Source organism: Podarcis tiliguerta, assembly GCF_965153285.1.
Source record: "Podarcis tiliguerta genome assembly, chromosome: 1".
Classification (NCBI taxonomy): Eukaryota; Metazoa; Chordata; class Lepidosauria; order Squamata; family Lacertidae; genus Podarcis; species Podarcis tiliguerta.
In genome coordinates, this window is record NC_139534.1 from 71,426,783 (window position 1) to 71,454,048 (window position 27,266).

The 27,266-nt window shown below is 42.5% G+C and overlaps 1 protein-coding gene across 1 annotated transcript in view; it reads left to right on the forward strand.

The window, feature by feature from the left end:
• The first annotated feature begins 21,409 nt into the window (after positions 1-21,409).
• The window catches only part of CSTF3 (cleavage stimulation factor subunit 3), a 53,904-nt gene continuing 48,047 nt past the window's right edge, over positions 21,410-27,266 (forward strand). The window contains exon 1 of the mRNA XM_083431683.1: positions 21,410-21,819. Within this exon, the coding sequence (XP_083287809.1) occupies positions 21,790-21,819 (30 nt within the window). The 5' untranslated portion in view covers positions 21,410-21,789. The remainder of the gene's footprint in view (positions 21,820-27,266) is intronic.

Consider the following 27,266-nt stretch of genomic DNA (forward strand, 5'->3'; position numbering starts at 1 on the left):
AAAGAAAGGACTAGGATGGGTTCCCCAAAGGAACACTACTCTGCAGGGTTGCCCTTGGAACTGGGAACCTCCCTGTTTGTCACAACAGCTACCAATTATCTGATGGCAGCAAATATATTAAATGAAATAATAAAAAAAACCCCTGGAAAAACAGCAAAAGAATGCTAAGATGAAACATTTTCATCTTTGTCAGGTAAAAATGCTATACACATAAATGTTGGGTGTTTGCAAAAAAACTTCTGATTACCATAGGATAAGGATTGCGTTTCCAAATTCTACAACTTCATATCACATTTTATTTACATGATTATGTACAAACCTTGATATTCCTTTGGTTGTGTGGTTATTTAAAGTTTTGTTCCCTCACCGGGACTAGGACCAGTGGTATAGAGGTAAATTCTTACCACACTCTCTAGCAGCTGTTATCACTCACTTTCCTTCTAATAATGCTAGCCTTCCCCCAGACTCTTAGACGAAAACTGTCATACTGGAGAGTTGTAATCCAAATCAGCTAAAGTACGCCAGGTTGGAGGAAGCTGGCATGCTCCAAGCCATTTTCTCTTAGTAGTGAAGGAACATGAGAGAGATGTAGTGGACTGATGTGCAAACCAGCCCCAGCTTCTCAGGCATTTGCTCCATCACTTTTCTCAGCATCTTCTACTGAAGGCCCTTCAGAACACACATTATTCACACAGTGGATTCTCTCTCTTCCTATGGTAATTTGTGTGAGCCTCCTACCTGTAAATGAAAGGGCAGCACAAGAGCAGTATGGGAAGTAAGTACAGTGGTACCTCGGAAGTCGAACAGAATCCATTCCGGAAGTCTGTTCAAATTCGACTTGCAAGGCATTCGGGATCCAAGGTACAACTGTATAGCACAAGACACTAGCTAGGAGGTTTGGAGATACAGGCACATATAGATGAAATCTTGCACCATATTCATAGTCTTTGTTTTGAAAGAATGAAATTAAAGATTTTAGAAATTCTGATGAGCGGGACAGCTGGTTTAAACAGTCATAAAATAATCCAGTCTTCTTGCCCTTATTCATAAGATACTGCAGGTATGTTATGCTCCCTGCCTCTTTCAAGTAAGTTGTCTGGAATTCCCACACATAAATAATAGATTTTCACTAGCATGACCAAATAAGATCACACACCCTCAAGCCTATTGTTCTCTTTTTCCTGTTGCTGTTTAACAAGAACTCAGTTTTTAGGCTAGAGATGTCTACACTATTTTAAAGAGTACATAAAGGTAAAGGTAAAGGTACCCCTGCCCGTACGGGCCAGTCGTGTCCGACTCTAGGGTTATGCACTCATCTCACTCTAGAGGCCGGGAGCCAGCGCTGTCCGCAGACACTTCCGGGTCATGTGGCCAGCGTGACGAAGCTGCTCTGGCGAGCCAGCACCAGCGCAGCACACGGAAACGCCGTTTACCTTCCCGCTAGAAAGCGGTACCTATTTATCTACTTGCACTTAAGAGTGCTTTCGAACTGCTAGGTGGGCAGGAGCTGGGACCGAAAGACGGGAGGTCACCCCACCGCGGGGATTCAAACTGCCGACCTTACAATCGGCAAGTCCTAGGCACTGAGGCTTTACCCACAGCGCCACCCACGCCCCTTTTAAAGAGTACATAGTTTACAGCATATCTGATACATGTCTACTCAGAAGTAAGTTCCACGGAGTTCAACTAAATTGCAACCTTAGTTTACTATTTTACAATTTCGGTGATTTATACATTTTAGCTGAATTCTTCATGCATTAAGCAGCTCTAAAATTAGTTTTAAATTAAAGTGATACACTTGCAACCTGATCCTCTATGCGTTTAGTTCCACTGGCCCTGTTCACATGTAATGCTAAGCTAAACCACAGCTTAGAGCGAACATATGAGCAAAGATCACAGCAGTTTCCTCCTCCCCTGGTCCTGCTGCCACCATGCTACCCAAGGCTAAGCCATGGTTTGGCTCAGGGGTCTGCAACCTTTAAGACAAAAAGAGCCACTTGGACCCATTTCTGAAGGAGAAAAAAAAATGGGAGCCGCAAAACTCGTCATTATAAAAATAACTTTTTTGTCACTTTTTTATTATTTCTTTGTTTGATCCCTCAGAATTACTCCTCCTCATAGAAATAAATGTTAAATTAACAAGTTACCTTTTTGTGTGTGTGTGTGTTCTTCACTCCCCTTCAAAACAGTGACCAGCGTACATGCCCCCTTTCAATGCAGTGACCAGCGTACATGCCCCTTACAATGTAGTGGGCGGGCGGGCGGGAAGGTGACATCGGGACGGTGCGTGACTAATGCACGCACCGCCCCCATGCGATGTCACAGCCAGTACAGCGCCCGCCACAGTGGGAAGTGTCGGGGCGCACAATGTGCCTCCTCCCCTCGCTAGTATCCGCCCCAGAGCCGCAGCAAAGGTGTAAAAGAGCCACATGCGGCTCCGGAGCCGCGGGTTGCAGACCCCTGGTTTGGCTTAACATGATGTCCAAAGCCAGGCTTGTGGCCAGGAGACAAACCAGGACCAGTAACCCAAGAATAAACCTCAGTTATAGCTCATTGTTTGTCTGGAGTGAGACAAACCATTAGCCCAGATTTGGACATAACACTAAGCCAAATGCAAGCAGTACAGCAGCCACAATCTTTGTTCCAGAATGCCACACATTTGCTTATTCATGCTCAGACACGGAATTGGCTTAGCATTACGTGCAAACTGGGTCACTGATTACAGTGGAGCTTACTCCTTTGTAGGTACACATAGTTTTGTGCACTTATTTTACAACACAGCACAGCTAGGGTATAAACAAAAAAGTATTCAGTTTAATATCATTTTGAATTGTGCAAAGTTCTTCACAAACACCATAAGGGCTCCTTTATATTGAAACTTCTGTGAAACTCATAGCTTTGGAATGTCATACCACCTCCATTAATTCTGACTTGACAGACAGCTTCTATGGAATTAAAGTATCTACATGTACCAGTAAAAATTCTTTGAGTGGCTGACCCTCATTTAAACTTAATAAAACTAAGTGCTGTAATCTTAAATCTACCATTTTCAAAAGACAAAGTTTTATTAATGAACATACTTCAGAATGTTAGCTTATGTTGAAAATATATTCACTAAATTATGCTCACCTACATTTAAGTCACTTGTATAGGTATTTTTTTTTTCTGCTGGAGACTTTACAAAGCAAAAAAATATTATTACCATTCAGTCATGTTACAATCCCTGCTTGTTTTCCATGTAAAGAGCAAACTAAGTGGCAAGTGATGTATTTAAAGAAAAGATAATGGTACCTAAGTGTCCAGATTTCTAGTCTGCTATCACATGTGAACACTTAAAATGTATAATGGCTGCATTTGAAAATAACACTAAAGTATGATTTAGCAGCTTCCAGGTCATGTGGCCAGCATGACTAAGCCTCCCTCGGCCAATAATGCGAGATGAGTGCCGCAACCCCAGAGTCGGTCACGACTGGACCTAATGGTCAGGGGTCCCTTTACCTTTACCTTTATGATTTAGCATTATGACAAGCCTGTTCAAGCCTTGAACTCATGTGTTCCCCATCCTTTCTCCTCCTCAAATGCTGCTGTGAGGGGATACAAATTTCCATTTCTATTTTAGATCAACCATTGCTTAGCATTACATTTGAACCCTAAACTGTGTCTAATATTAACTAATGTTTACTAAAACAAGCCAGCTTCATACACCACTGTTTGAAGTTATCTTGTTTTAGTAACTACAGTTAATTTACTACAGTTTGTATGGGTTCAGAACTAAGCTGCAAAAACAGAAGTGGAAGACTCAGAATGTCTCTTGGCACTGCACCAGAAGAGGAAGGTATAGCATGCACAGTCGTCTCCTTGTAACCCTAAACCATGGTTTAACATGCATAATATTGCTTTCTCATATTCAGTAGCTCCACTAGAACATGCGAATGCTCCAGGTTTCAGGTGAGATCACAATGCTTTATTGCTAATTTGGTGCCTTCTTCCTTTAATCATATAAGGAATAAATGGGTAAGATACTTTCAGTTACTCAGAGGAGTGTGTTAACTAGGCAAGAAATGAAGGAGAGAAGGGGAGAATTTGGTAGAAGAAGAGAAGGGAAGAAAGCAAAGAGAAAGGTAACATTCTCCAGCAGTGACGTAGTGTGGGTTGTCAGCACCCGGGGCAAGGCAAGTAATTTGCGCCCCCCCCCCCCGCTGCACTGTCTCTCCCCCAGATAGTCCCTCTCTCTCTTTCCGCACCGCACGGCACGCCTGGCACCCTCCCCTCCACAGTGGGCGGCGACCCGGCGGCTCGGATTGGATTCGCACAGCCAGCACTGCAGTGAGAGAGAGTGAGTGAGCCAGGTAGTGGCAGAGAGCTGCGAGTGCGAGCGCCCCCCCCCCCGATGTTGCGCCCGGTGCGGCCGGCCACCCCTGCACCCCCCACGCTACGCCACTGTTCTCCAGTCTAACCCAGCCAAGCCTGGCTACAAGGGAACACACACAGAGTAGCGGCAGAATTCAGAGTGGTGGCAGATACAAAGCCCCATGTATTCAGCAGGTATGTCATAAAACAATTTATTGTCCAAGGTTTCCTTTAACAGCCTTTACTATTAGTCTTAATAGGTGGAATGCGCATCTTACCTCATAATGGGAAGAGGACTGTATCTTCCAGCACTGTGTAGTTTGCCAATTTTAGAAGATGCAGTCCAATTAGCTGCATATATAAATGATGCACATTGTTTGTTAGATAGAAAAGGCCTGTTTGAAGCACTCTGGCTGTATTTGCAGGATGCCATTATGTATGTATACTGCCTTACTGTGGACATCCTCTAGTGAGGCAAGATCTTGCAACTAGGACAGGAGTCAGCAAACATTTTCAGCAGGGGGCTGGTCCACTGTCGCTCAGACCTTGTGGGGGGCTGGACTATATTTTGAAAAAATAATAATGAACAAATTGCTATGCCCCACAAATAACCCAGAGATGCATTTTAAATAAAAGGGCACGTTCTACTCATGTAAAAACATGCTGATTCCCAGACTGTCCACGGGCCGGATTTAGAAGGCGATTGGGCCGGATCCGGTCCCCGGGCCTTAGTTTCCCTACCCATGAAGTAGAGCAAGACTTTCAAACAATGGGCTGCAGCAGAAGGACCTCCTGGGAGAAGGGCACCCAGATGCCTCCCATCTACAATTTTGGGCTTGCTTGCTTTTGAAAGAAGCACTTTAAATAATTATATTGATCCTATTTGGACTGCTGTCTGGGGCTGCTTCCAGACGACCTGTTTATTGAGCATTCCATCTGATTTGATTGCAAGGAGATTAGACCACATTCACTCTGATTGGTTTGTTTGGAGGCTGGACCTTGCATCAGAGCGTCCCATGCATTTTAGTGCATTTTCCCATCACTTTCCTTTTTGCTAAAAATATTTTAAAACTTTTGTCTAAATTTATCTGAATTGGTTGTGTTTTTTAATTAACCCTTAAAAGGTATAAAAAATAGTACAGAAAGATATACTCTGCTATATTCTGTGAAAGGATATACATCTAGGGCTACTGTGCATAATCATATTCCTGCCCCACTAAAAGGAAAACAGTGTGTCTTACATTGTCATTAATAGCATACAACTAAATATGTTCTCTGATGTGCACATTCTGAAAAAGCCACAGCCAATAGAATCTTTCCACGAGATGTACCTTCAGCCAGATGCAGTCAACCTCACATGTGTTTCATGCTTTCACATGAAAGTGTTTCATGTGTAGGGAAAGCATACTGTGCAAAGTGGATCTTAATCTGTCATATTTCCGTTTGATTCTGGGGAAAATGCTACGGTAGTGAATGTAAACCAACCTAATAGATTGTGACAGGAAAAGTCATTTATAGGAACAAGCAATGATGGGGGTAGGGTAGGGGAAGAATCGAGAGATCTAAGTAATGGCTAATCAAACCTAAGAGGCTTTACCCAATTAATCCTGTGGTGAAGAGCTATCCAGATTGCTTCTGTCTCCACTTCATATCTGTTACTTACCATTTGCTCTCTAGCAAGTCAGATTTTAAGCAAACATGTCTCATTCTTCTGCACAGGAAATCTTGCAGTGTTGGTGAAATGTCATGAAGACATCGCTATAAATGTAGGTCTTCCATAACCACAGTTTAGCTAGACACTGTACGAGACACTTACATTGCTCGTCATATTTTTTTATTTCAGAGATGTCTCCACCTTTAAGCACATGTGATTAAATGATGATAGAAGAATTGTACAAGAAGATATTGAAGGATCTGGCCTTACAGAAATAAATTTTGAAGGACTAGATTCAACAAACTTATATTTCCTCTTGTTTTCTAAATTAACGTGAGGCAGGGAAGACAAATGTTTCAGAAATAAAAATGTATTCCATATATAATGTATCTGCAAAAGAAAATCAGCAATAGCAGATGACAGTTGCATAAAGTTTTACAGTCCAAGTAAAGCAAACCTATGACGAGTTTTAAAGAAATAGATCAAGTATTTTATAAGCTATTGCTTGCCTACACTGGCCAGCTGAAGGCTTTAAATAATTTAATCCCTAGAGCAACTGCCAAGCCCAACTGGAATACTGAAACAAGGCTTCAGTTCAGTTCAGTTTGATTCGTGACAGGTGCCATCTAATACTGCTTTCATAATGCAGCAACCCTGATGCTTTCAGAGGATACATAAGTTTACTTATTTGCTAACTTATGGACAATTCACACATGCAAATTTAAGAGTCACCTTTGCTTTTTGAGTCCCTCTTCTACTTGCTGTGTTAACTACAGGAGTATATGTGCTTCTCTTAAACTTTCTTTTTCCTTCCATGCCTAACATAATGTGTTACATTGTAATCCTGTGCATGTTTAATTGTTTTTAAATGATTGCTTTTTATATGTTTTAGCTGTTCCTAAGCTGCCTTGAGCTGCATCAAGGAAGAAGTGGGGAATATTAATAATATAATAATATTTTCAAGGCCAATCAAGACAACTAACTTTCCCTGATCTTCACAATTTGCCCCCAGTTTAAAGAAACACAAGTAAACCTGAACATATTCAGAGTACCTGTCTACAGCTACCCCCTCCCTTCATCACCTGGCTCAATAACAGTGCTATAATTAAATATTATTACATTTAACAAAAAGGAATACTAAAGGTGTGTGAACATTTTTAAAATTGAAATATTTTCTAAGTCTACATTAAGTTTGAAACATCCCCCCAACTCTGCCCCAGTGACAGCATAAGCAATGATCTCTGCAATGAAACAGGAAAAAATATATATAGGCTTGATGAAACTTTAAATTTCACCCTATTTCAAATTGACAGTTCCTTCTCTCTCCCCCCCCCCCCCTTTTCTGAGGCTACCTGGAATTAGTTGTGTGTTTTTCTGGGCTGGTCTCCTGTACCTGTCAGATGTCTCAAACTGTAGATAGCCACTGGTATTTCATAATCTTTGCTAATGCCTGTCTCCTGTGGCTTTTTCTTTTGCAAAGCATTCTCCAAGGCTCGCACAGAAAATACAGACCTAGGTGCCGTAGGAATGAATTATTAGAGTACAAAGTGTAACCTGGAAAGGATTCAAGAACGGTGACGCAGTTTTGCAAGCTGTTGACATAAACTAAGTCTCTGCGCTGAGGCTTCTGAACAGAGCCAGAGAGTTATTTGAATCCAGAATCTGAAACCCAAAGAGTGTGGGCCATTTTGGCATTAGGAAACAAGTAGGCAGGAGGCAATGACTCTAGCAGATTACATTGAACAGGAAATGGATTTGTTTATAATAATCATCACTGTTTTCACAAGAGCTTTTTTATTATTAAAGCAAGGACATGAGGTTGGAAGGAACTCAGTAAGGGAGTGGGGGACCTGGTTGAAGTTATCCCTGCCTGGCAAGTTAATTTAGCATAAGAGGGATGTGTGTGTGTGTGTGTGTGTGTTTTATTTTGCTGTTAAATTCAGATCCTACTTTCCTCCAAGGAGCTCAGGGTGTTTTCTTTCCCTTCTCATTTTATGTTCATAACAACCCTGTGCAGTCAATTAGGTTGAGAGATAGCGACTGGCCAAAGGCCATCCAGTGAGTAAATGGGAGTGGGAACACAGACAAAGAAAGGGTGGCAGTGCCTCCATCAAGTCTTCAGGCAACTCTGTTGATAGTTACCCAGGTAACCCTTTGTAACAGGATTCTGGTCCAGGTGCTTGACACAGTTGCTTCTAAGCTCCCAGTAACCCCCTTGCTGGAATCAGGTAAGAGGAGAAGCTTTGAGAAACAGGAAAAAAATTTCCTCTTGCAGTGTGAGCCCCGTTCCCTGCTCCCCTGCTTTTACAATGTAATTAACAGATGCACCCACCAGTAATTTGAACACTGATTTAGTCAGCAGGCTTACCTCCTCCTCTCTCCCCACTCCCCCTTTTCAGGCAGACTGTCTGCCTTTTATAATAGATTTAAAGTGCCACTAAAACACCAGTAAAAGTTAATTTGTCCCCTTGTGGATATGCAGTTTATGTGCGACATGATGATCAGCCGAACAACTACAGTGGTACCTCAGGTTAAATACTTAATTCGTTCGGGAGGTCCGTTCTTAACCTGAAACTGTTCTTAACCTGAAGCACCACTTTAGCTAAGGGGGCCTCCTGCTGCTGCTGCGCCGCCGGAGCACAATTTCTATTCTCATCCTGAAGCAAAGTTCTTAACCCGAGGTAATATTTCTGGGTTAGCGGAGTCTGTAACCTGAAGCGTATGTAACCTGACGCGTATGTAACCCGAGGTACCACTGTATGTGCAATACTTTTCCTGCCAACTCGCAGAACTGGTATGCCTCTGAATACCACTTGCTAGGAATCACAAGTACAGAGAGCGCTAGCGTGTTTTTGTCCTATCGGTGAGCTTCCCTTAGGCATCCAATTCATCCCTGTGGGAACAGAATGCTGGACTCTTGGTCTGATCCAGTAACACTCTTCTTATAGTCTGTGCTAAAAAAACACACCCACACATTTGTTTGCACAGACCATTGTGCATGTTACTTCCACAGCACTTCCATACCCAAGTTAATGTTTCATTGGGAGAATGTATTTTACTGGAATGCCATCACCTGTGTATGTTTTGTGGTACAAGAAGCTAAAGTGGGACATTCTTAATCAGTTAGGACATTCTAGTCAAAGCTTTCCACAGACAGGTGGGGAGGGGAAGCAAAATAATGCAAGCAGGTGGTCATTGTGCAAAGGGATGAAGATTAGCCTTAAGATCTGGGGTCTTCTATGTAAACAGGAAGAGTTGGCAGATATGCACAGATGGCCTTCCTTCTTTAAACACGAAATCTCTTTACTCACTCTGGCAGCCCAGCAAAGTGCTCACTCTTTAGCTGTGCTTTCCAGCACCATCATTTGTGTTGCTTATTTATTTTCCTGTCTTTCTGCTTAGGGAAAGTCATCCAAACCATAGTCAACAGGAGTCCATTATAGGATTAATTGTATATATCCAGTAGGATAAACACGTGGACAAATGTAAAAATAAAGTGGGTGACAGATATGAAGTCACTGCCCAATAATCTGAAGCCACCCTGCACACGTCTACCACCCAATCATTTTTTGCCACTCAACTACAGAGCTCACCCAGTTTAAAATCAGCCTCACAGCTGGGAATGTGAGAAGACTCTCTGATGGCTCCGTCTTGCAAATAAATCAACCTTAATCTACAAAAAAATATTGTGAACATTGTACTGAATACTGGGCAGCAGTGCTTTCCCAAATTAGTTAAAAATAATAGTTGATGCACACAACAGAGTACGGTATCTCAAGGGCCACATTCACTTCTTAATTTTCTTCACTGCTACATGTGCTTAATTATAGGCCTGCAACAGTTAAAATACAATATAATAGTTAACACACTGCATCAGCACAGTACTCCAGTGCCCATTATTCCTGACCATTAGACATACTGGCTGAAGCTGATGCAGAGGTCTGCTCTGGTCAGACCTCACCTGGAGTACTGTGTCCAGTTCTGGGCACCACAGTTCAAGAAGGACACTGACAAACTGGAACGTGTCCAGAGGACGGCAACCAAAATGGTCAAAGGCCTGGAAATGATGCCTTATGAGGAACGGCTAAGGGAGCTGGGCATGTTTAGCCTGGAGAAGAGGAGGTTAAGGGGTGATATGATAGCCATGTTCAAATATATAAAAGGATGTCACATAGAGGAGGGAGAAAGGTTGTTTTCTGCTGCTCCAGAGAAGCGGACATGGAGCAATGGATCCAAACTACAAGAAAGAAGATTCCATGTAAACATTAGGAAGAACTTCCTGACAGTAAGAGCTGTTCGACAGTGGAATTTGCTGCCAAGGAGTGTGGTGGAGTCTCCTTCTTTGGAGGCCTTTAAGCAGAGGCTTGACAACCATATGTCAGGAGTGCTCTGATGGTGTTTCCTGCTTGGCCCTTGTGGTCTCTTCCAACTCTATGATTCTATGATTCTATGAGTTGTGGTTCAGCAACATCTGGAGAACCACAGCTTCCCCATCCCTGCACTATGATTCTGTGTCTACTCCCCCCCTACTCATTGAGTTCAGTGAGACTCATTCCCAGAAAAGTATATACAGTGGTACCTCGGGTTACATACGCTTCAGGTTACAGACTCCGCTAACCCAGAAATATTACCTCGGGTTAAGAACTTTGCTTCAGGATGAGAACAGAAATCACGCTCCGACGGCATGGCGGCAGTGGGAGGCCCCATTAGCTAAAGTGGTGCTTCAGGTTAAGAACAGTTTCAGCTTAAGAGCAGACCTCTGGAACGAATTAAGTACTTAACCTGAGGTACCACTGTATAAAAGCTAAGGTAAAGGACCCCTGGATGGTTACCAGTAAGTCCTGTCCAAAGCGACTATAGGGTTGTGGTGCTCATCTCACTTTCAGGCCGAGGGGGCAGGCGTTTGTCCACAGACAGCTTTCCGGGTCATGTGGCCAGCATGACTAAACCACTTCTGGCACAACGGAACACCGTGACAGAAACCAGAGCGCATGGAAACGCCATTTACCTTCTTGCCACAGCAGTACCTATTTATTTACCTGCACTGGTTTGCTTTCGAATGACTAGGTTGGCAGGAGGTGGGACAGAGCAACAGGAGCTCACTCCATTGCGGGGATTCAAACCGCTGACCTCCCGATCGGCAAGCCCAAGAGGCTCAGTGGTTTAGACCACAGCGCCACCTGCGTCCCTAAAAGTGTGTATAGGACTGCTTTCCTGAAGGTTTACAGAGGCAATCCAATGCACAGGCTGTTAACTGGGTGTTAACAGGGCATGAATACTTGTGGCAAACTCATGTTTACCCAGGAAGAGCCACTGGTGGTTTACTACCAACTGATGCAGGTTCAAGTATGACCTTCAGGCATCCCTATGTAGGGTTAGATGTAACTGAAGGCTACAGACCTCATCATTCAGGGGGAATGCAACCCTGCACAGAACAAGCTGTATGCCAGGTACCGTACCTTGTATCCCACAATGGAAGGAGGGGATAGCTTTCTACTTTGGAGATGTGCACATGTACAGGAAAAGCTTTGGGCCAACAGTGAAGGGAAATAACAAAAGGGAGGGGGGTAGAGAGTAGATGGGGCTGCAGTGCTAACTTTAGATCCTGTGGTGCTTCACAGTTAAAAGGATCCAGTCTCAGAGTGCTTTGAAACAGAGAGGAGAGGTGGGAAACAACCTGACATCTGCTTCTCCACAAGTCATAAGCGCGCGGGGGGGGGGGGGGCCATACATTTCCAACCTAAAGCAGAGGCTGATATGGATGCAGCTACCTAAAGCTGCTCTGAGGAGTAAGGAAGCATAAGTGAAGATGTAAAGGGGGAAGAAAAACACAGAGAAAATAATTGTTATTTTTATTTTACCTGCCTTCCTTCTCCATATATTTTTCCTCACATAGACTTGCAAGAAAGATTAGGGATTTGGTTATTTTTTTAAAGTTGCCACCCTTTTCTGGATTGCTTTACTGGTTTAAAAAATAAATCAAAACATTATTCATTTTCAAATTGTTATTTATTTAAGATTGTGATCGGCATTTCCCCTTGTTCTCTCTTGACTTTCCTGCATTTTTCTTCTCTCAGAATCTATTTCATCACAATTTGTATTCATCCTGTGTTTCAGATTAACCACCACTTGGTTCTATTTTTAGACTTGACAAGATTACTTATCATGCCACCTTCAGGAGAGTTAACAGACCCAGTTAATTTCTATTTCTTGTCCAATTAAAACTGTGTAGGAGTCATCAGCAGGGTACTTTCTTCTCGGCCAAATGAAGTTTTTGGCTGAGTTTTTTTCCTGGGAAGGTTTTGGGTTTCTATGCCCGAATATTTAAAATTATATAATACTAGTGAATTAAAATCTGTATATGCAAGGTTAGTAGGAAAGTTGAAAGAAACCTTGAAAAACAGCGATCATTATTGTTACTACTACTACTATTAATATTTTATATATATTTTATTAGCCACTTTGAGTATTTCCATTTGGAAATAACTATCATCTACTGTAGATTGTGGAAAGTGGTTTGTCCATTTCACAGAATAATAGAATCATAGACATGGTTGTCCATAGATTTGGCCACATCTTGAGATATCCCCACCAAACTTGGGTTCCTGACCAGGAGCAGGTGGTCATCATCAAAGTTTGGATGCAGGACACCATTTTCACACAAGATGGCAGGCCAAAATGTAAGTTTGGTGTGACTTTGCCCATTTTTTGGCCTAGGTTCATCTACCTTTCAAGGTGTCATCACCAAACTCGGCACAAGGGTTCTCAAGGTGGGAGCAGCAAACTTTGTCACCATTTGGATGGCAGGTGCCATCTTGAACCAAGATAGTGGACCAAATAATGACTTGGATGTGACTTTTTTGGCATAGGTTCAGCTGCCTCTCAATATATCATTACCAAACGTGGCATGGGGATTCCCAATGTGGGAGTGACAGTTGTCATCAATATTTGGATGCTGGGCATCATTTGATTCAAGTGTGACTTTGGTGTGACTTTGCCTTTTTTGGCATAAGTTTGGCTGCCTCTTATCATATTATGACCAGCCTCGGCATGAAGGTTCTCGAGGTGAGGGTGGCTGTCTTCATTGATCTGGTCCTCGAAACCAGTCCTTTGCTCAGTGGCACCATGTTCTTTAAGCACATGTCTTTTGAACTTGGCTTCAGTTGACAATCTCCATGTTGATTCCGCAAGCCTCGGGTCTGTCCTTCCCTGCCTTCCTCATCTCTTCTCTCTGGTCTTCCACCTTAATCTTACACATACCCATCCACTACTCTTCTGCCAAAATTCTTTACCGCTTTCTCATAACTTGGTGGTGCAATTTTCTCCTTCTTAAATCCCTACATTGGCTTCCTTTCTTCTCTTGTACCTTGCACAAGCTTCTCTTCCTGATTTTCAAAATCACTTCATGAGCTTGCACTCCCCTTATTTCTTTTAAATTCGCCTATTTTTTTTTCTTTTTAATAACAGCAATGACAAATTTTAGTAGTTAATAATAATTTAAATTCTCAGCTTTATATATCGACACAACCTATCTAATAACCTTTGCTTGTCCAGCTCCACCACTCCAAAGATCTCATGCTCTTTTATGCAGCTCTACCCTTTCTCCTTTGCCCTTTCTCCTTCATATTCCTGGGACTGCCCTACTAGAATGTCGTTCTGAGAACTTATCCCATACTACCTTCAAATCCCACTTCAACATTTGCCTTTTCTAGGAAGCCATTAGAGCGACCTTTTAGTCCCACTACAAAAAAGCTGAAGTACGTGTATAAGAAATAATTATGTATTTTCCCCATTGACTCCTGCTTCTGTTTCCCTTCCTCTGTTGTTTTTCTTCTTTATTTTTAGATGGTAAAACACGTCCCTTGGGTAGGGATTTATCAAGCACCGTGTACGTAGATAGTGCTATATATAGCAACCCAGTGTTCTCCTTGGTGCATCTAACTAGCAGTCACTTCCATTACGGTAATCAGATCTAGGAACTCTGACCTTCGGATATACTAATTGCTATGCTATAAAAGTAATTAAACGGAAACAACAGGACAGTGCTGGAAACACCAGAGAGTGTTAATGGGCACAGCGATATGTTCTGTTGCATCTGACCAAGCGACTCTCTCTTTGCACTACGGGAAACGAAGACAAATCAATTCAACACACAATGTGCAACGTGGAAGGTTGGAAAACCATCTGTGTTATGTGTAACTCTGTAACTAGTGCCCGAGATTGTTTTTCTTCTTCCTCCTAATCCTTTTTCCTTTTGTGTGAGGCCCTTTTGATTGTAAGTCTGAGGACAGGAACTATCTTATTCATAATATTTGTATGCCATTCTGGCAGTCGTCTTTTGGCCATAGAGTGGAGTGAAAATATTTCATATAAATGAATTGTGAGACAGTGGAGTCATGAACATAGCTCTCTCATCTGCACTCCCAATATGTGTTTCACTTTGCAGGTATCCAGGACACAGGTACCCCATTTCATTTTCTCTCCACCAGAGCAAACAACAGCAAGAGCAGATAATTTTGAGTGGGGAAAGGGTTAAGAAGCCCTCCTTCCAGCAACCCCTCCACTGGAAATCACAATTTAAGAGACAGCTTTCGGCTGCTTGTAATGTGCAGCTTGGCTCCGAAAAACTAAAAACTGCCTCATACTTATGCCCATTAGCATCATTTAAAAAGAAATACAAATAGTGGAAACCCATGTGACTTAGGTGGCTTGTGTATCTGCTCAGTGTGCTGTCCAGGTTCTAATCAATTTTTTAATTGATTGACATTATACTGAAAGATTTTCATTTATAAAGGAATAAACTGATAAATGAAAAGGAGAAAGAAAGAAAGAAAGAAAGAAAGATGGAAAACCACTGATGAGCAGCTTCATAGCCTCTGTTCTCAGAATTTTTATATTTAATCTAGACTTGGACCAGACAACCCTTCAAACAGAGGACGGCAAATCCTCTGTGAAATAGGGCATGTGGCCACTCTAGGGACTGATGCATAATAACTTATGATGTCTGTGGCCACCATGAAGAAAAGGGAAACTGTGGAACTGCCATATCACATGGGACGTTATCTGAATGAAATGGTTCTTTATTCTCTTGCTGCTTTGGCAGTTAGGCTATGCCAGCGCAACCACATGAAAATTGTGTGTGTGTGTTTGTGTAGTGGTAGGGAGATGCATTGGATCAAGTGGCAGAATGACTTCAAAATGATTGTATGGGCTGGGCATTCAATATTGCATCCAGTTGTTTTGTGGTGGTTGTGACAAAAACTCACACAAACTGCAATTTTGAAAAATCTTCCATGTACAGCACAGAATCATGTTCCTCACATCTAAAAGCCTGGTATTTTCTGCCTCGCCAACAAGTGGGTCTATAAGAGAGTATTTCATTAGTTTCCTTTCTAGAGCACTGCTGCCTATAAAGTGAGCAAGAGGATATTGAGAGCAGTAAAAATTAAACGTATATTTGAAAAACCAAGCAATGAATCATCTGGAAAGACATGTAGGGCAAAAGGCACCTTAGACATCCCACTGTAAATAGCAACTCCAGTGGAGATTATAGAGCGGCATATCTTGTTTCAGTGTCATAAGCAGCTGTATACATGAATACATTCATGAGTTTATTATTTTTTAAAAGGAACCAGACTCAGTGACTGGGACATCCAGTTTTGTAATTTTGGAGAGGCCAGTCATACCCACATTATATCCCAGGGGTCAGGAGAAACGGATGATTTGTTCTAGCTTACACTCTCTCATCAAGCTTTATAATTTGCCATGGACTCAGGTCAGAAATGCCTTGGCTGATGTGAGAGGCAAAGAGCTGAATATATTAGTTAGAAAAGGAGGGAAAGTCCCACGGCATTAGCAGGACACCTTGCACTGGCTTCCACTATTGCCACAATTTAGCTGAATCTGGCCCATTATTTTAAATTTGTTTGTGGAACCAGGTGCAGACAAAAATATATTTATATTTCAGAACAAGGAGCAGCTTCAGGAATTGCTTCAAGTATGTAAGACAGGCATGGGGAACATCCAGACTTGGGATCTAATCTGACCACAAGGCTTTTTCATCTGACTCTCAGCTCTCTCCCTAAGCCCTCACCCCTTTCCCCCAGGTCATGCCTCTCCTCCAACTGTCTCATTATGTTGTGAGCTGCCTGTGCAGAAAGAGACCTCTTCTAGCATGGCCAGCTTGCTCTGTTTATTTTCCGTGTGCTGAGAAAGAAGCCCTCTCACTGTGTGAAGAACAGAAGAGCCCCTTCTCAATGTGCGTAAGCCGACGTCAGAAGAGGGTGTGTGGGTGTCTACATGATGCGAGTGTGTGTGAGGGAGAATAGGGGACATGTTTGTTTTGGCCCTGCCCTCTTTTGACATGTGCCCCCAGACCATTCCCCCCCCCAAGGGAATTTAGCTCTGGTGGGGTGTGTGGGAGAGTTCTCCACCCCTGATTTCAGAGCACAGGGTTGTCTGATCACATATTTTCGACCCTCACAATGCTTTAAAGACTATTTTAAAATCGCAGCATTTTTTGACAACTAAAGCTGAAGATTTAGAGCCAGCCTTTTATATTTCCACAAGCATACCATGCAAGCCTTTTAGAAAAAAAATAGATACACCCCTCTTGGCGAGACACAGCCCTCCTTGCACAGCTATGGTATGCAGCTTTTCTGAAAATGGCTAAATATAAGAAGAGAATGAAAGAAATTCAGCTAGCAAGATTTAAATGCAAATAGCCACTTGCTTTTACCCTAAATGTGAACAGGCACATTTAAAAATTAGCCCGTGACCTTCAGCAAAAGACATTTCATCCATCTCGTGGACTGCATTATATATAGATGCTTTGGTTTTAGTAGCACTGACAAATGCTCAGACTTAACTTTGTCTGCATCCAAGACCCCAAAGATTGTGGAATCAGTTGGCTCTGGAGAGTGTTACTTGGTGAAGGAAACTGACATTAAATACAAAAACAAAACAAAAAAAGCAATCATTCACTAGTTCCTTTGGAAAATGTTACAATAGCAACTCTGACTGACAGCTGGGAAAAAGCAGACAACAGCTGATCTGATCGTGTGAGAGAATTCGGCTGGGTCCGCCGCTTATTTATTTCGTTTATGAATCACTTCTCATAAAACATCCCAAAGTGATTAATAATAAATCATAAACAATAAAAACATACGTTAAAAACCATGTCAAGTCAAATACAGACGCAAACTAGGATAACCATTTTTAATTAAATGGCTTGCTGAAAAAGGAAGGTCTTCATTAATAGGTGCTGAAAATACAAGCTGGCAATAGACAGATATACACCATGAAGGAGTTCCAAAGGTACCAAGCTATAATGGGATTTGTATACTAGTATCAGCATCTTGAACTTAGCCCAGTAGCTCATTGGCAGCCAGTGCAATTGTTTTTAGCTGCCAGGGCTACCCAGCCATGATGATCCTGAACCCATTTATGCAATCCTATAAAGAGTCCCAGATAGGTGAAGTTAGGATTGCAGTCTTAGTTATTTAAGGCTGGATTCAACTACATAGATGTGCTAGCAGGATGCAAAACATACATCCAACACACATACACAACATTTTGTTGCGGGCCCCAACTTGTTTTAACTAACAGGAAATAATCTGTCTAATCCTCTTTTGAATCCATCTAGGTAAGGAGTGATTACCACCTCTTGAGGCAAAGAATTCCATAAATTAGGCTACAATCCTAGCCACACTTTCCTGGGAATGATCCCCATTGTTTTCAGCTGACTCAAAGGGGACTGGGGTTAGTATTGTGCTGTTGCTTCTGTTCTCAATTCCAGCTTCTCCACCCCCTGCAAAATTGTTTGAACCTCCATCCTGTTCCTCACACTTAGCTGCCCTAAAAAGCAAAAGAAAACATCCAAACTCTGTAGCCTTTCCTCCATAATTTCCATTGCCCTTTTTCAGCTTGGCAATATCCTTTTCGAGATATACCCAATATTCTGGGTATATGGCGTACATAGGATCATCAGAAGCATAAAGCTGGCAGTCATAAAGTAGCCTCTTGAGCTCTGCAAACATTGGTGTAAAAAAAGCAAAACCCAACAACCACAACAACTTGCAATTCAGACTCCAGCTCGATTAGAGCGCATCTTATGATATTAGGAACTATTAAGAGCTGCCTGGGACGCGGGTGGTGCTGTGGGTTAAACCACAGAGCCTAGGACTTGCTGATCAGAAGGTTGGTGGTTCGAATCCCCGCGACGGGGTGAGCTCCCGTTGCTCAGTCCCTGCTCCTGCGAACCTAGCAGTTCAAAAGCACGTCAAAGTGCAAGTAGATCAATAGGTACCACTCCGGCAGGAAGGTAAACGGCGTTTCCGTGCGCTGCTCTGGTTCGCGGCTTAGTCATGCTGGCCACATGACCCGGAAGCTGTACGCCGGCTCCCTCGGCCAATAAAGCGAGATGAGCGTCGCAACCCCAGAGTCGATCACGACTAGACCTAATGGTCAGGGGTCCCTTTACCTTTACCTAAGAGCTGCCTACAAACAACGGAAGAAGTTGTTGCTTCCATGTCCAGTAAGCGAAAGCTTGCTGGATTTGTGTCAGTCTGCCATCTAGTGGAGCAGATCTAGTACAAAGCCTGCAGGATGATCTTAAGAAAACCAAACCTGTGGAGAGCCAAGAATTCACTTATGTTGAGTCTCTTAAAAGTCCCCCAAACTTGTCACTTTATATTGAAGCTTGCTCCAGTTTTGACTCTGTACTTGGTTTTCCCATCTCATATGTGGCCGTAGATTAGTAGCATAGCATGAACACTTCTGACTCCAACAGTCCCTCTTTCCTCATTTCCTTACACAGGAGTCCATTACGTTGGTATGCTTGTCCCATTTCTCCAAATGGGGATACATTTCAGGGGTGCAGTTACTCTCCGGGTCTGGTTTCCTCTGGAAGGACATCACTGGAGGCTTTATTGCCATTTTGTAACATATGCAGTCATTTACTACTTGAGCAGAGATGAGGTACAATGCCCCACAAAATTAACTAAGCCCAATAGCACATTCCGATCCCTCCAAATCCCAGCAAATGTCCTTTTATCAGGAAAAGGCTGTGAATGGGTCATTCCACCTGCCCTGTGGAATGCCCTCCCATCAGATGCCAAGGAAATAAACAACTATCTGACTTTTAAGAAGACATCTTAAGTTTCAGGGAAGTTTCTAATATTTGATGTTGTATTGTATTGTAATTTGTTGGAAGCCACCCAGAGTAGCTGGACTAACCCAGTCAAATTGGCAGCATATAAATAAATAAATAATATTCCTTAGCTGGGCAGGGAAGATAAGAGATATTCCCCTTTGCAGAGCAGACTTGGACAATTGTTAGCCCATCTACTGCAGCCGTTGACTTCATATCTTTTCCCAAAAGAATTTATTTTTACTTATTTTTAGGTAACAGAAGAAAACAGAACTGTTCAGACAATTGCCATTCCAGAATCTAGTCCAACAAACTTTTGTGTCTTTTATACAAAAATAGTCATTCCTTAATTGTTTGTGAGCGATGCAGGTGGCGCTGTGGGTTAAACCACAGAGCCTAGGACTTGCCGATCAGAAGGTCGGCAGTTCGAATCCCCGCAACAGGGTGAGCTCCTGTTGCTCGGTGCCTGCTCCTGCCAACCTAGCAGTTCAAAAGCACGTCAAAGTGCAAGTAGATAAATAGGTACTGCTCCAGCAGGAAGGTAAATGGCGTTTCCGTGTGCTGCTCTGGTTCACAAGAAGCGGCTTAGTCATGCTGGCCACATGACTCGGAAGCTCTACGCCGGCTCCCTCGGCCAATAATGCAAGATGAGCGCCGCAACCCCAGAGTCGGTCACGACTGGACCTAATGGTCAGGGGTCCCTTTACCTTTACCTTTAATTGTTCATGGGTTCTCAGAGGGCAAAAGCAGCCTAATCCTCCTAACTGAAAGAAGGAAGGTGGTGGACAACTTTGCCAGAACTACTGAACTCCAAGGTATGCTTCAGGCAGCCTGCAGTGATAATAAAACCCATTTGCAGGCATCTTAAGTGTCAAGAATCACTGGGCTGGAACTAGTGATGCTGGAGAAATGTGATTAAGTTTGCTTTCTGAAACAACACAAAGACTGAAACAAAGTTGTCTTATAAAATTTTCACATCTCTGAATTTTACAATGCAGTTCACCAAACAAGTAAGATGTACAAAAATACATGTAATGAAGTAAAATGTGTGTAAAAATAACATACAAAAATGCTTTTTGATAGGGATAATTGCTTTCCAAAGATGTGCGTGTATTAATCAAAATGGCATTAGAAATGTTTGTATAGGAAGGGTGTCCTTCCTGTCATGGACATAATAAAAAAAAAATGTTTGTATAAGCAGATATTGGCACTCAATTGCTAATGAATTTTAATTATTTAAAAAACAAGAACAAATCATAAATGATATGGAATTGTGGGGAACTGAGCTTAAGATTTTAAAAATGACACTGTGAGAAACCGAAATTGACAGATTCATCCCTCCCCACTTAGAAGCCCCTCCCTATTAAAGCACTCAAAGAACATTCAGCCCAACCACCGGTCATATAGCAGTATGCTTGAGATGAAAGCTTGGTGTTTTCCGCTTTGTTATTTCTACGTGCAGGCACACGTGCACACACACACACACCTGTCACCATCACGTACACATCTATTCTGGAATGGAGTTTCAATACCCTGAAACTAGCTGTGTCTGCAAACGTAGCGTGTGGGTGATTCCTAGTCTACTCGTTGGAAAGCATTGGCATTCTAGGCGTCCAGGTCTACCCAGCGAGCGGGGGTGGGAAGAAGAGAGATGCTTGGCAAGGGAGCAAGGCTCCCAATTGGTTGAGGTTGTGAAAACGGACTGAATTGGCGACTGAGAGAACGAACTGTAAGCTCTGTTCCATTCGGTCAAAGCCAACTCCTGCGCTCAGCGTGCTTTTAACTAAGTCCATGCCTCTTGTACCAGCATCCGGCTTGGGGGGTCTCTTAAAAAAAAGAGGAGCAACATGGGCGTAGCTGCCTCCCATCAATAAAAACACATAGCAAACTGAGGTTCTGCACCCCCCCCCCAAGAATCCTGGCTACGCCCATGAGGAGGAAGAAAGGCGGAGACCACGCCAGCCTACCACCTCTCGCAGGTACTACATTGTAGGTGTAGAAAACCTTTGGCCAGATGCTGATGAACTACACCTTCCATCAACGCGGGCCGTTGGCCACGCTTCCCGGGGCTGATGGGAGTTGTAGTTCAACAACATCCGGCTCCCCTCCGCCTACGGTATGGCGAGGCGTCAAATAGCGCCAGCGGCTTCCTTCCCCCATGATTAACCATCCTTTCAACTTGTGGGCGCTTTCCTTGCTGCCTCTTTTTACCCCCGCCTTCTTTCCCAGCATCCTCTTCGCTCGCTCTTCGCTCAAGTTCTGGTCTGTTTGTCGGCTTAACCCTTCGCGCGCCGCTGTCCCCCGCCCCCTTTATCGTACTGTGCCGCGAATTCCTTCCTTCCTTCCTTTTCCCAGCAGCCCTTGCGCCATCGCGCTTTCCCGGTTGGCCCCGCCTCCACCCTTTACTGAGGAAGACAAGAGTTGTGGGGCGGTTGGGCCGCCATTTTGTTCCTCGGAACTAGGCAGGAGCGGCACGCAGGGGGCAATTTGGTGGGCTGCCTGGCCGGCCGGCTAGCTTGCTAGGTGTGCGGGGGTTTGGGGAGGGGAAGGAGGAAAGAGGCGTGGGTCAAGTGCACACATTAAATACCCGAGGCCGCTTCTTCCCACCCCCTTCGGGGGCCTGTTTCAGCCTGCCATGTCTGGAGAAGCTCCCGCCGGCGACCAGGTGAGCGACCAGGGCCTTCCCAAGCTGAGCCAGTCTCACTTGGCGGGGGACTTGTTTCGAGGGCGGGGGGAATAGGGTTGGGCCTGGTAGGACGACCGAGGCCTGAAAGAGGTGAAAATGGCGATTTTCAGGGTGGTGCGGGGTCGGGCCTGTGTAACGTGCGCGCCTTTGTGCTGCGGCCTCTTCTCAGTTTTCAGCCCTGCTCCCCCAGTTCGTAGAGCCTGTTGAGTTTCAGAATTTAATATTTCCCTATCTTCCAACTCGCCCCAGTTATTTCTCCCCATTCAGCTCAGTAGCTGGCTGGAACCATGACCGAAAATGCTTGTTTAGAACCCAGCCCTTTCGAGGTCCCTGTGCCCGGTAAGGGTATTTAAGATTGAGATTTATCCTAGTATTAAGGCCTTAATTTAAAGCTGATCCGGTGTGCACCTAGTCGGGAGCAAGCTCCGCTTTGTTCAGCGGCCCTTACGAGAATGTGTATAGCGTTGAGGCCTTAATGTATTTTCCCTCGTGGACTTAATTGCTCGGACGCTGAGGGGGCGTCTTCCCATTCAAATTTCCACGTGTGAGATAATAGGCGAATGCTTACAACTTTATATTACTAGAAAGAGTTATTTAACGCACTGCGGTTTCATGAAGATGGGTTTAAAGGTTTGTACAGGTTTTGTTTTAGCAAAAAACTGTTGAGTTCTATGTACCCGATTTTGTGTATTCAAAGTAAAGTGGGTGTGGATGTGCTCAAAAGTTGAATGAAACGGCTTTAAAATTTATTTTTAATAAAAGAGTTTAATATTACAGAAATATTATATTATGGTGTGCTTTGTGAAAGACACTACTTTTGTGTGGGGGGGTACCTTTAAGGTTATAATTGTATCCAAGGTAGACATATACTGAAGGCACTAGCCAGAATCCAAACATCACATGCACTGAAGTTGTGAGGCCAGTTTGTGTTTCTTAAAACAGAAGCCGCCTCCCAACTGTGTGGCAAATTACTGTTGAGGTTAGAAACATAATATACGATATAAAACAAATAGAACACAGCTTTTCAGGTGATGGAGGTTCCACAAGCCCTTTAGCTTATTTTTATTTATTTGGTATTCACATTAAATTTGCAGATCACAAAACAAACATAACTCTGCTTTTAAAGTTAGGATTGCAGTTAATAATTCCTTCAATACATTTTAAATAACATATGCCACTGGTTTCTGTGGAACCAAGTGGATGCCAAGGATTGCTTCCTGTTGGATTTATTTCTGGTGATCAGATATAAAAGTTTTGTATGTGCATATGGATAGTCCTTCCTGAATGCTTCCTTTTTTGTCAGCTGGGGAAAACCTAAATCTTTCTCCACCAACTATTCTGCCTGTAAAATTTTGCTTATGTTCCTTCTTGTTAGTAGTGCTCTTTGGGTTTGGGTACATCTAGGTACCGTAATATTGGACATGGCAGGCTAAATTTCACTAACCAGTCTAGTCTCCTATAGGAGAAAGTAAATTATTTTGGCAGAGTGCATGAAACCAGGATAGTAGATGGTACTATAGTTTGCTTTGCTTCTGCGAAGGTGACAGAGTTTCTGGAGAGGCATGCCTGCTCTTACATAATAAAAACATAAGAAGAACCCTCCTCCTTTTACTTGAAAGTCCATTGCATTTCCCACAGAACACACTGCCTCCAAACTGGAAGGATCCCTGGTTTTCACACTGTTGCAACAAATAAAAACAAATCCAAGTATCTTTGGATGCAGTAGTCTGGATGAAGGATTGTTAAAGGGAGGGATTATCTTTTAAGCCCTCTGAACCTCATTTTATCCAACCTGCTGCCTCAGTAGTACAAGATGAGAAGTGAAGCTGGAGACATGGCTTAGACTCCTGTATATCCACTGCTGCAGCCTGGATAACAGAAGGAGCTATGTTGGGATGTCTTCCTGTTGTGCAGTTATTTATTCCAGCTGCAGTTTTTGTTTTTTTTTTCACTAGCATGGGAGGGGTAGGCCTCGTGATTAAGCAGGGGCGGGAGTGAAGTTGAGTATAACTTGAACATTCTCAAAACCATTCAAGGAATAAATGTGTGCATACACCAAATATTGGAGCACACTGTTGCTTTTGCTTTAAGAGACAGAAGTTGCCAACCAAAGTGTTGGAAGATAATTTCAAATCTTGTTGAAGTTCTTTTCTGTAGAGCAGAGCTTTCCAAACTTTGCACATTGGTGACACACTTTTTAAACATGCATCATTTCACAACACAGTAATTCAATTTTACTAGCAAACCAGAGGTTAAACTAATCCCTTATAAGAGTGTTCGCATAACACACCTACACACTGCAGCCGACACACGCAATTTTTTGTGACAGTTTGGAAAGCTCTGCTGTAAAAATACAGGCAACTGTTTAAAATCCCTGGTCATAGTATCACAGGCTTGGGAAACTGAAGTGAAACGGTAGTTGCTAGCAATACCTTTACATGGAAAAGGATTCCAAATGTCTTGGTTGTATTTCAGTTTAGGAAGAACAAAGTTAAGAATAATTATATGAAGATGCATGTCCTACTGAGTCCAGTGGAACTTCCTTGCTAATAAATGTGCAAATGATTTTAGTTTCTGCAGAATTTATAATAAAAAGGAGAACTTATCAGGCTATCTGTCTCAGAACTTGCATGAGTGTGAAATCTGCTTAATATAAACATAAACACTACAGTTTTATCTAATCCAAAGCAATGTTCACCAGCCAAAAACTGTTCGTGTATGTTGGATAGCATGTTTGCTACATAGGCTTCAGGCTCATAATCTCCATGGTAGGTCTGCCATAAATCAGTGCAATAAGGCAAGCATGCACTGGTGTTCCAGCATTGGTAGTCTTAGCACTATATGTGGTTTCACATATCACTGTGGGTTGAACGGACCATTGAAATGAAAGTTCTCTATCTAGGCTAGAATTTGGACAGGTGTCCTTCCCCACCATCTATGGGCTCACATCAAGGGGCATGGCTCCTGACTTCAGACTCAATTCAGTCAGAGTGGATCACTCATGGGAATGCATGGGAGTTTGGGATGCATTCTAGAGTACAGTTCATGTAAGGCAGTGGCAATAGCCCACAGACCTCAATGTTAATTGAGTTTGCATCTTTGACTATTGCCTGAATCCTCTGCAATGTGCATAGGTTCCTTGACAGACAATAAATGAGGAAAGACTTAGGTGAAGATTGCCACTCTGTAACCGAGTGGTTTTCAAACTTTTTAATATGGTCCCACAGGCAAGTGGAAGGAGTATTAGTATACACCACACTTTATCAGTGCTCTACTCTCCTCCTCCCTGCTTATGACCAGTTCAACAGTACAACATCAGAGGAAAGAAGGAAGGCGGTAAATGGCTCATTCACTGGTTTTCACTGCCATCAAATAAATGTTGTTAATTGATCTTACAGCAAAGCACAGTCATTTTTTACCTCATTCATTCCCACATAAATTTTAAGAATGGTAACACTCGACATAATTTTTGCCACCTGGCTGGGTTTAACATTTTGCATTTTCATCAGCTTTAATACATTTATGACTTGTTTAAAACTCAATTCTTGAGCCTGTGTTTGAATAGTATCCGTTCTCTCAACCCAGCAGCAACAGTTAACCAGTCAAGGAAGGTTTCATAATGTGCTTAGTTAAGGTAGATTAATGTAAGAACATGCTATGTGTACCATTTCCTTATTGTGTTGTTCCAGACAGCTAATTTCATCAGTCCCAGTATGTGCTGCTCCCATTTCTAAGGAAATGGAGAATTGCATAAAATATCTGAAGCTCAGAAATTACACAAGAAGTTTTATGACTTCATCTTTTTGTTAATTGTATAACTGTCCCTTCTCTACAATATCTTGAATCAGTTTGTTCATTGAAGCTTCATATTTCAAACACACCCACTTCTACTTCTCACATATTCCCCAGTTTGGAAAATGTCTGTGCGTGCATCATTGGTTGCTTAACCTTGTTCTATTTTACTACAGTGTTCATTAACCAGGACAGTAGACAGGGAGTTGTCTTTCTTGACTGAGAAGACAGACCAATAGTGAATGTCCAAGTAGTTTTGCTGTCCTGTAGAATGAATACAAAGGCAGTCCTCCAGCCACACATGTATTGCAATGGGAGGCAGCAATGTGCAGCTGAGATTGAGAACTCATACTGTTGATCGCTTTCTTAGGCTTGGAAGGGCAGATAGAGATTTGTTCTTTCATAATAAGAAGTAGCTTACTGCACCTCTTTCAGAGAGATTCTTTTGCTTCATGCTATTCACACTTAAATTATAGGGTTGATTGATTTAAATTGTAAAAAAGACCAATTTAAATCATAGATGTAAATTGTTTCTCATTTTTGGTATTCATATATTTCCTGTGCAATCATGCATGTTTACTGGATGCTGTAACCATTAAAATGCATTGATTTGTTCTTAGCATTCTAGGTGCCAGTTAAAGATGGTAGTTCCTAGGGAAAGGTGATAGAAAGTAAATGTTCATGTTCAATAAAGAATAAATATTCATAACTAAAGAACTGAAAAAAATGCAAACTGAAATAGTGGGAGGCATAATAGAGATACAAGAGCATGTAGTGGATGATTAAGTTGGGATTCATTATGACAACTCTTGAATTCTAGTACACATAACAACTTGCTATACTGGGTCCATTAGGAAATCCACAGTTATAAATATACAGTACTTTTAATATAATACAACACTATTAATCTGTTGTTATTATTATTATAATAATCTCTCTATCCTCAGTGGACCCCTCCCAGTGCTTTATCTTTTATTCATTTTTCAAGGACCTTGAATTTTGTTTTTGATTGTTGGTCATGATTCAGTTTTCAGAGTAAGTGTAGACATATGGGTGTTAAATCAAATTTCTTTTTAGGCAGGTTATTATTTTTTTAAGCCACATGTTACAAATAACGTTTAATTAGAATTATTTTACCCACCCTGCACTGTTCAGCTCCACATATCACAAGCCTCTCCCCATGAAGTTTGTCGTGCCTGTCATCTTTTTTTATTTCTTACTACAAATCTGAAAATGAAATGCAGGTACCCTAGTCAGAGAGTGCTGTAATAAGGATTGCATGTTAGATCATGCATTTTCATTTGTAGCCCATAGGCATGTGAATAAAGGAGAGGCCCTGCTTGTAGTCCCACCCTTGACATTACTACCACTTTCTGTAACAGCTGTATGGTGTTTGTTTGTAGAAGCTGTATGGTGTTTGTAGAAATTTCAGTGTGAAAGTACCTGATTTTGTGGCTCTGCACAATTGGGGTACCCACACAATTATCAGATTACTGTAACGTACTCTAGGTTGGACTGAAAATGATTTGAAAGCTGCAACTGGTTCAGACCATTGCTGCCACAGTTTTGACTAGTTCAGCCAAGTAGAACAGTGTAACACCAGTCTGCACTGGCTGCCTATATGCCACCAAGCC